Source organism: Anguilla rostrata, chromosome 1 (genome assembly GCF_018555375.3).
Source record: "Anguilla rostrata isolate EN2019 chromosome 1, ASM1855537v3, whole genome shotgun sequence".
NCBI lineage: Eukaryota > Metazoa > Chordata > Actinopteri > Anguilliformes > Anguillidae > Anguilla > Anguilla rostrata.
In genome coordinates, this window is record NC_057933.1 from 49372808 (window position 1) to 49383661 (window position 10854).

Consider the following 10854-nt stretch of genomic DNA (forward strand, 5'->3'; position numbering starts at 1 on the left):
ACACACATGCTCATGCACACGCGCACGCGCGCGCACACACACACACAGAATAACATCACTGGCTGCATGCATGATTACTTGTTTCACATGCAGTGTGTCTGCAGTGCATTAACAGGCTACTTGCCATTAGCAACAGTAAATCACAGGTGTTAGGATGTAAAAGGATACGGCATCACTCCACTGTTAGAGCGTAAACTAGAAGGGCGCACGGCCGGGGGGAGCTGGAACTGCATGCTGGGATGCGCCGGACGCAGGAGAGAGACGGTAAGAGGCCTGGCTGCGCGGGCGCTCGCGGCAGTCGCGCCCGCATCCCCTCCCCTGGCCCCGCCCCCCTACCTTCTCCTTCATCCTCCTCCTCCTCCTCACCCTCTTCTTCGTCTTCGTCCTCGTCCTCCTCGTCCTCCACCAGGCTGCCCTCCGTCCGCACGTCCTCCTCGTCCTCCTCCTCCTCGGGCCCGCCCTCGTCCTCCTCCTCGACCTCCTCCTCGGGCTCGGCCTCGTCGGAGTACGGCTCCTCCAGGGGCAGGGAGCCGCGCTCGGGGGAGATGGGCTCCAGGTAGTCGTCCCGCCCCTCGGTGCCCTCCTCCTTCTCTGCGCCGACTGGAAAATCACAAAGATCCTCTGAGAAATGACAAGAGCCTGAGGAATCAATAGCACCTGTCAGGGTCAGGGGTCAAACCCAGTGCAATGCAGTCAATTCAGAGAATGAACTGAAATTCCAGTTGGATTAAAAATGACATTTATATTCTATGAGATTTCTTAAATGAATGAGTATTAGTTCATTTCCTGAATGTATATAAAGGAACATTAACCCTACTGGCACGACTGATGATGTTAGTGTAATAAAAAATATCTATATGGGCATTTGTTTCTTTTTGTTTGGTGGGTGGGGGGCTGGCCCCGGGGTGGAGAAACTCTTACCGGTCACTGGGACAGCTTCCTCCTCATCGTCGTCAGGTGGCGGGGGCCCCGGGGGGGTTCTGGGTCCTCTGGGCTGTGGCCTGGGGGGGCTGCCATTGTACTGATCCTCTTTCTCCCATTCTACAGAAATAATGTATATCATTCATTAAGAGTGCGGGCTCCCGTCTCTCCTTCCCCAATCTACGGAAAGCCATTCACAACAAGCACATCATAGTGCAGGTAATATCTCAATTACACGAGCAGTCAAGAACATTGTAATTATGTTATTTATCACGACCAATTTATCGAAGACAGTTGTGGGGGCCTCATTAAATCAGCCTGAGATGGCATATATCATTAGGACAGCAGCAGAAGGAAACGGAGGGGATGTTCTGCATACCATGCTTGACGTTCCTCTTCAGGTTTTGCTGCTGCTGGGGTGGAGGGGGCGGGGGCGGGGGAGGCGAGTCCCGTTCGTGCCCATGTGATCTCTCCGCTGTGCCGTACACTGCCACCGTCAGGCTGGTGTACCATCCCCGCAGGACCAGCCCGTCTGTGTTCACCTGGCAACAGCAGAGCGGGTAGTGTCACTGGTAGCCTCGGAGACCCTGAGCTCTACAAGCTGGCAACACTGCAGACCCTGAGCTCTACAAACTGGCAACACTGCAGACCCTGAGCTCTACAAACTGGCAACACTGCAGACCCTGAGCGCTACAAACTGGCAACACTGCAGACCCTGAGCTCTACAAACTGGCAACACTGGAGAACTTGAGCTTTACAAACTGGCAACACTGCAGACCCTGAGCTCTATAAACTGGCAACACTGCAGACCCTGAGCTCTACAAACTGGCAACACTGCAGACCCTGAGCTCTACAAACTGGCAACACTGCAGACCCTGAGCTCTACAAACTGGCAACACTGGAGACCCTGAGCTCTACAAACTGGCAACACTGGAGACCCTGAGCTCTACAAACTGGCAACACTGCAGACCCTGAGCTCTACAAACTGGCAACACTGGAGACCCTGAGCTCTACAAACTGGCAACACTGGAGACTGAGAACTCTACAAACTGGCAACACAAGACCCTGAGCTCTACAAACTGACAGCACTGCAGACCCTGAGCTCTACAAACTGGCAACACTGGAGACAGAGAGCTCTACAAACTGGCAACACTGGAGACAGAGAGCTCTACAAACATTGGCCAGACAGCAAGCAAGTGCTCTGAAAGCATAAAATTCTTGTCAAGGCTATGACCCTGGCCTGAACCACTTCCCCAGTGCTGGCCAGACAAAAACCATTTTAATCCTGACAACTCCTGGTCAAATAATAAATTAATTATACCCATACAACTGCCAGACAGAAATAAACAATGTACACCTAAACAAAATGCTGACCAAACATAAAACAAATTACACTCTGAAAGCTCCCAGCCAAACATTAAACGGTACACCCAGTCAAACAATGAGACAGAATCACCATACAACTCATAGTCTAATCACAAACCACCATAACATAGCAGAGATGAGCTATGTTTCAGTAATTCCATACTACAGTGGCATATCCATTTGTTCTAGTTCATTTGTACATACTGCTCCATTGTAGGGTACAGCGTGTACTTTTTCAGCAAAGCAGGAAGGAGGGCTTCTCTCGTAAGCAAGCATGCATCTTTCAGGATTTAAACACACTGAATATAAAAAAATTAAACATTTTCCCTGGTCCTCCTTAGTTTTGAGCACACTTACGCCCCTCCATTATAAAACCAAATTTGAGTACAATTTTGGTGCAACATATGAACTCAGGTGACTTTCCCCATCCTGTTAAAGACCAGTCTTGGGAGGTGCATGCAAGAGAAGGCCCTGAAATGAACACCACACCAAACAAAGAATTGCTGTAAAAAATTTAAAAAACAAACAAAAGAAGATATTTGTATTCTTGGGAATAGCTATTCAATCGTGTATATTGTTAATCCACGTCCATGAATCAGTGCAAACTGAAAACACGCCTATCGGCTGGCTCCGCCTGTTTTCAGCATGAGGCGTGGTAGTCAACAATCACGGCCTGACGCAAGAGTCCTAACGGCACCTGACCAGGCTCACCACAGAGGCTGGCAACTGAGTCCGACTGCTGTGCCCAACTGCCAGTAAGCAGCTGAGCCTTCCTATAAAGAAAAGACATGAAAGCGCTATCTGCTCATGCATCACAGATATTAATCATCCTAACGCTGTGATTGGCAGAGGGAAGGGGGGGGGGCTGACTTTGAGATCACCCCATGAGCATTTAAAGACTGGAAGCATGTGACTGTTGGGTTCCGTTGGCTGTTGGGAGTGGGGCGTGTGCGTTTCTGCTTGTGCGTTTGCATGTGTGGGGCTCGGGTGGGTGTGGTAGTCCCTCTACCTTACCCAGAAGCCCTGAGGCAACTTGCCTGTTCCTGTCAGGGATACAACCACCTCACCACTGAAATACGCAAATGACTCATACCTACAACAGCATACTTGCCATTATAAATAACAGACTCACATATATATACACATATTAAATATGACCTTATTCAGTGAAATTTTAATTTAGTAGTTCACTACCTGAAACCTAAAAAACAGCTTAACAGGTAAGGTTACACCACATAGCTTTGAGACAGAGAGTATCAAGTTGTCTCTAACTTTCTTCTTATCTTAATCATGTAATACAGATGATTGATATCTCAATACAGACCTTCGGATCTTCAAATATATCAATTTGGAACAGAGATTTAACTCATTAGATGATGAGAAAATACTAAAGTTAAACAAACAAAAGACTTACCTTTCCATTGGGTCTGAAAATTATGGATTTGTTTTCGTCGTATTCCAGACTGCAGGAGAGAGGGAGACATATTCAATGACTTTAACTTTCTCAAAACAAACAGAGCAAACTGAGTATAATAAAAATCAGATTGAGGATAACAGAGCGCTCTGATTTTCCAACAGACAGAGAGTGTGGGCCCAGGCACTGTGATGAAAGTAAGTCAAAACATGCAAAAAGGCAGACTACAATGGCATTAATGCCATTTTTAATCTACCAGGTCACACTCAAAATCAGTAATAATAAAACAGGCACAGGCAATGGAAATTAGTAGAAGCTGCAAATGCTGTGATGCATTACACTGGATAATTAAATGTTTATTTGATGGTCCCTATCAAATAAGCATTTACTAAATAAATAAAATAACTGAACCACAAACACTGCACACATGTAAGCTAATTCCTGAGTAATCACTGAGAAACACATACTGCATGTATGCTTGCTTGTTTGCTTTAAAGGCATACTATGCAGGATTTTCACCTTGAAAATACTATAAAACAGCCATGCTAAGTCATTGCTATCATGCACTGGCAATCTGTGTCTGTGAGCACTTTTGCCCAGTCCTTGCTTGTCTGCCAGCATTTGTTATTCTAAAAAGAGTTTTGGATGTTTATGGGCTTTACCCCTTTTCTTTGTGGGCTAAATCTAAAAAACATGTAGCCAACAGAAGAAGAAGAAATGCATATGGTTTGGCTACTACAGTGGAGTGTTTTGAGCTGGGATAGTACTGGAAAGAAAAGATCGCCTTGGTGGGTAACCTAACGTAAATCAAGTGGCTGGTCAGCGTTTGGACATGTTATGTAGCTACCGTTATTAAAGTAAATTCAGTTATGTTTGGCAACTTTAGTTGGCTGGTCCTGAAGGCTCGAGAATTTGTTGTAGGTCTGATATTTTAGAAATGTTAAGGCTGAAGAATAAGATTCCAATTCACTTCTCTTTTTTCCAGTAGTCTTTTCTGATTTCAAATGTTGATATTGCAATGACACAATCATAGACGAAAACAACACTGACTTAGGTTATTATGAAAGAAGGTTTAGTAACATCATTGGCACTGAGTAATGCTGAGGTGTGTAACATGCCTTTTCGGGGGGAGATGTGCTAGAAATGCAGGTAAATCTACATGTTGTGCAGAAAACTTACATTACAAGAGAGAAAAACATATACCAAACTAACATGATGACGATAACAGGCCATTCAGTCAAACCATGCTTGCAATTTTCCTACCACTGAAGTGTACATAGTGCTCGGTTTACTTACAACTAGTCAGGATCTAGCACAGTAATTTCACATTTCACGGATGAAATAAATTGAATCATTGTTACTGGCCAATCTGGTGCATTGTATTCAGACAGACATGCACATTTCAGTCAAGACGTGTGTGAAGTGTGCTTGCTTAGCAAAGGCGCTGCGTCCTGCTATTAACTCAACAGTTTAGTAAGCTAGGGACAGGAGTCAGGTAGAGCGTTGAGGCCCAGTTTGTGTAATTAATCCCACCCTGCTCTTCTACAAAGCAAACCACTCCCAGTGTGCTGCCTTGCTCCTGTAGAGGTGTCGGCTGGAAAAGTACTGCGCTCTACTTAAGCGTGTGTGCTGAGTGTGCAGGGCGCGTGCTCAGAGCACAGCGGCCACGCCGGAGCGCTCACCTGCCGAGCCGGTCGAAGACGGGGGCGCTGGGCTTCGTGACGTTGTTGAAGAACAGGTCCAGCTGGAAAGCGTGGGGCGAGGTCTCCCTGAGAGCAGAGAGCGTCGAGCGGGTTAGGAAACAACGCCCCCGCAGGCCCTCCCCAGAGCCCTGCACATAATCTCTGAAAAAACTACTGAAAACCTCAAACATTACAGGAGGAGAGACGATGCCAGGTGAATCCCTAGGCCCATTATGCAAGATGTTAGCCAACTTCAGTAGGCTATATCAGACACTCTGCACAGAGGTTCATTCTTAGGTCCCAGTGAGGGGATGATTAGCGTTCAGAAGGTTGGAGCGGGTATGAAATCATAGGTCATTCTATATTGTACGAGTGAAGGACTGTTTAAATTCATGTCATCAAACATACTTGACATCTCTTGGATGCCTACACAAACTCAAACTGTATTCAATAACATCTAGGTGCTAAAAATTCAATTGTTATTTTTATCCATGCACACAGTTTTAATGTATCAGTTAAAAGAGAAAGAACCTGGAAGGAAGGTTCTAGACTTTTATTAACCAAACATACCATAATTCCTTTTAAAAAGTGACATGTAATGTCCCACACAATGACTGCTTTGTGGAAACTGCCTTGTTAACTGCGTTTCTGGCACATGAGTTTTATTTCATCTTGCAGTTACACCCAGAAAGACACCCCACTTGTCAAGCTCAACCTTATGCTGCTATGGCCATTTTGTTACTTTTGATTAATTACAATCTAGTTGAAGCGGAGGTGGCAAGTCAAGTCAATTCATTAAATCAGCCATAATTCTAAGCTAAACATTTTCTAGAACCAATCATATTATCATATTTTAGTGGACATCAATCTCACAAACTGTAACATTCCTTTCCAGAAGCACTGGAAATACGGGTTGAGACAACCAGCGAGTAGAAGTAAACCAGCGCTCACCCGAAGGCTCGGCTGTCTGGGAGGCTGCTGTGGGCTTTGATCCCAGGAGGAATGACACGGACTTCTGTGATCAGTACCCCACACGGGAAGCGCACTACGTCAACATTTGTGAGCTGGAGAGAAACAGGAAGCAAAACACCCGCGTTTAGGTGAATCCAAGCTTAATCTGTGGTTAGCCTCTATCCATACACCACTCATTTTGAAGCTGAACTTTATGGGATGTTAATTTCACCCTAGCCTCAGACAGCATGCAAGGCCTGCAGAGACTGGGGGCCTGAATTGAGCATCATTGAGTCATCATACTATGGTTGAGATATTCACGTCAGACCAAATCTATTCCAACATTCCAGATTTCAAAGAGATTCGCTTGTGAATATTTTCATCCATCAGCCATATTGCCTGCTTCTGTTAATTTCAAGCAGCCAGTATAGATGATGGACAAAAATGTTCACCATCCACAGTTGCTTTTTATTTTACAATGCTAGTTTCACGTTTATACTTTCCTTTAGCGAACAACAGTTTTTACTTAGCATTCAAAATACAATTAAGTGCAGCAAAAAGGTATAGCATGACATAGTCATTTTTGGCAAATATCAACTAGAAAGTGCTTTCTTGACAACAAAATTCAATTTATACAGTTTTATAGTAACAGTAGCTACATAGCGATGCTCAATAAAAGAAGTAGCACAGCTTCCAATATTGATCAAATTCAATTTTATGGGTACATGCATTTTATACAGAAACCGCGATAAAGATGTTTTTACAGAGGAAACAAAATTGAAACTCAGCAAAATCAGCAACCAGGCCTGAACCCCCATGAAGCAAGCAATTGAGGTAAACAAAAACAAACAAAAAACTTCTGGATGGGAAGAAAACTCAGTAGGACCCTGGCTACAAAGGGGGAATGTATCCTCCACTGGCTGGTCTGGTGTAATTGTAAAGATAAAATGATTGGGATATGTATCACGGCATTAATAAACAGTCTACAAGTGAGACTATTATGAGCAAAAGGCAGTCAAAGCAACGCAACAGACTTAATTTTGTTGCGCTTCTACTTGCAAACTTTTTGTTTTCCTGTGACTTTCACCAACTACTTCTAGAAAACCCAGATCTATTTAAAATTTGGCCAGTTGCCCACAAATGGAATGGCAGCATGTCAGATTTTATTTTCCTCTCTGACCCCTTAGCCTCTATGTGTTACAACTCCTCGTCTGTAACTGAGCTTGACTAATTAAGTTTGGCAACGTAATTGAAACTCTTCCATTTCAAAAAGTCAGACATAGACTAAATGTAGCTTCAATTTCAATCTGAAAGTAGCTTGGCTAGCATTAGGCATGCAGCAATGCAGGCATTGAGGTAGGTATAAAATTGATTTTAAAAAAACAATATAGGCTAATGCACAATATAAAAAACAGTTTTTATGCTTATAATTGTGAATAGATGCTATTTATGTGCTCATAATGTATACCCTCTGGACAAGCTGCTTTGTGGTTACACAAAGTGTATTTATTGATTGATTGATTAATAAACTGATTGCCCCAATACTGGTCATCATAAGGCTGACAGGTTTAATATTTTTCAATGCGCACAAAAACTGTCTGGGCTAATCACAAATGCTGGACTGAAAATTTTTAAAAAAATCCATCTATCCCTTTAACCATTACAACTGGATACCACAAATGGCTACCATCTTCAAACCTTGAAGAGGGAGATTTTATTATTTAGCGACTGACCATGAATTCATATGAGTGTCAGGAGCAGAAATTCTGAACTGCAACCATTAGCTATAACTGCAAATATTTTTTATTGTCTGTTTGAACTCTTGGAAGTATTCTGTAGTCCATTTCACACCCATACATCAGTGACCTTTACCAGAATGTGGCAGCCTGCTGGGTTCAAGCACTGTGATGTTGCATTATATGAGACAGATAAAACACTACTGGTGCAAATTTTTACAACAAAAACACAATGAACAAATGTTCAGATTTGGTTATCAGTGATAGCAGGTTTAAAAAAATCGTTGCTTATGCCATGGTTCCTTGACAACCAGAACCAGTACAGGCATTGTTACCTAGTTGGCAGGCTAACTGGGCAGAAACACTCCCCTCCTATCTACAAGCTCTATATAGGCTAAATGATGGGTCCAAAATATCCCAAGTGCATTCCATGGCGTTTCACAACATGCACAGAATTTCTATTGTATTTAAGATTAAGAATAAAAAAGTATTTAAAAATTTCAACAAAACACCAAACCTAAAAGTCTACAAAATACTAGGTACATAACTCGTGTGAAGCCATCGGTCAGTATTTTAATGATTATTTCCCCCTCATATTTAAGTTAGGTTGAATGCACGAAACTTCTTTTACTTGTACCCTTGTAATAATAATCCTGTACCCTTGTAAACATAATAATAATGTAATAAAGGCTGGCAAAAGAGTAATCGCAGCCGTACGACAAGCTAATAATATCTATTGCCAACAACAAATATTTCTCAGATAACTGCCCGCCTGTTCGTTCAGTTAAGCAGATTACTAGATAGGTACCTAGTTAGCCAGTTAGTGAATCAAACAGCCTTCAGCATGCTATCTAAACAAGGTCTGCGTATTTACTAGCCTGCGAGCTAAGTTCCATATACGAAAACGATCGGTAGTTGGCTAGAGCGTTCAGCGGTACCAAAAAAATAACGTTATCTGGTATTGCCCAATACAGCACGATTCGCAAATTAGATTTCGTAGCGAACAACACAATCCGTTTGCGGTTTAATGCCATTGTTGTGTTTGTCAGGATTAAAGGCAGGCAACGTTAGACAGCTTGTGTTGTGACTACAGGCACAAATTGTGAGTTAGCCTGCTACCGCCAGCAATAGCTAGCTAGCTACCTTCATTGCAACAACATCTGAACTGTTCCGCAAGATGCGGAAGGTATCTCTTAACGCTTATTCAATTAATAAAAAACCGGTAACAAACAATATGTCATGTGTCTATGCAACACCTATATACAACAACAGAACAACACATATTTAACTCGTATATTTTACCTCTGCGCTTTGATGTTTGAAAGTATCCAGAAACAGGAGCTCCATTGAGGAATCCCCCGCCATGTTGCTTGTTCACATTGGCATAAACTTCCGGGTGAAAAAAAACACTTCCGGAGTACAATGTGTCCAAAATCTTGAAAATCTCAGTTTATTTGACGACACAAATCCAGCAAATTTGTGTGCTGGTTAACGTTTACTGTAGTAGCTAGAATTTGTTGATAAACGGCGGATGGTTTTTGTTATGGACGCAGTTATTATTTCTTTATCACTTTCACTGCGATTATATCTTGAAATGTTGTTGCTTCCTAACGGGTTAACACATAACACCTGGCTATAGCGTATTTTTTTCTTGTCAAATTTATGCTTTCGAACCGTTACCAAAGCTGGTAGCCGAAGCGAAGTTGTTGGTAACATTTACTTCGGCAGCCAGACCGAAATTTAGCTAGCCTACTCTCAGTACGTGGATATATATCGCAGTAACCAACAAAGTACCTAGATGTTTTAAAGATTAAATAGTGTGCATCTATATAAATTAGGGTGAATGTTGCCAATCCCCCTTTCCCGCACAAACAAGAAAATGAAAATGATGAATGGATATGGGGGTCTAAATTAGGTGCAGCCTATACGTTCTTTTACTTAAAACTGGCCTTGGTTATTTATATTCAGACAGCACTGGTTATAAATGAAAATGAAAAATGGTTATAAATGAAATGGTAAAAATAGGCCTAAGTGTTGCGATGTAACAGCCATAGCTTGCTTTAGTTATGCACTGTTGCATTTTGCATCTGACGTTGTGCAGCTAATTGCATCACGAATTTATTTTTCAATTAAGTAGGCCTAATTAAAGTTCGTTGAAACCCTGGCACAATAGTGACTTCACTACAGGCAAAACTATAGACTACATTTAAATTAGGCCACGTTTTTCAAATAACGAGATAACACAGTAATATGCCAATTGAAGAAGTTTCACATACAGGCCTGTAGTTTCGTACAGTGGTTTTGTCATAGTTTAATTATGCAGCGCATTCATTTGCGTATCGATGGTCTCGCCTTTTCAGTCATGATGCAGACGCTTACCCGTGCATGGCCTCATAGACATGTAGGCCTACATAAGATAATTCTTTATTATTTGCAAAGCTTAAAATTATTGTTACGTGTTTATTTTTTCACAGCCTACATCCGTGCATGAATTGTCCAGTTCAAAGGCTGTGCTATAAAATTTATCTGCAATACCTACTCCAAACTTAAATCATCGCAGATTTTTTTATTTATAAAGAAAGACAGATTAAGCGATACCAGTTGAATTTCGAGAATTTGTGGAAACATTCTTAGGTGTAAAATAATAATAATAATAATAATACAAAAGACGAAATAATGATTTGATATTATTTAATAAAGTAGGCTATGTAATAAATGCAACCTTGCGCAAAGAAAGGATCAAAGATACCATTGAGAGATAGGCCTATTTTTTTCTCTATGTCAG

At 42.2% G+C, this 10854-nt stretch overlaps 1 protein-coding gene across 2 annotated transcripts in view; it reads right to left on the reverse strand.

Moving 5' to 3' along the window:
• The window catches only part of virma (vir like m6A methyltransferase associated), a 34072-nt gene extending 24152 nt beyond the window's left edge, over positions 1 to 9920 (reverse strand). Inside the window, exons 1-7 of one of the 2 annotated variants that reach the window (XM_064339980.1) lie at positions 9372 to 9920; positions 6334 to 6446; positions 5383 to 5469; positions 3701 to 3749; positions 1301 to 1463; positions 922 to 1041; positions 337 to 600 (exon numbers count right to left, since the gene is read on the reverse strand). In XM_064339980.1, the coding sequence (XP_064196050.1) occupies positions 337 to 600; positions 922 to 1041; positions 1301 to 1463; positions 3701 to 3749; positions 5383 to 5469; positions 6334 to 6446; positions 9372 to 9434 (859 nt within the window). In that variant the 5' untranslated portion in view covers positions 9435 to 9920. The remainder of the gene's footprint in view (positions 1 to 336; positions 601 to 921; positions 1042 to 1300; positions 1464 to 3700; positions 3750 to 5382; positions 5470 to 6333; positions 6447 to 9371) is intronic. The other variant, XM_064339989.1, reaches the window with a different exon arrangement.
• Positions 9921 to 10854: the final 934 nt, after the last annotated feature.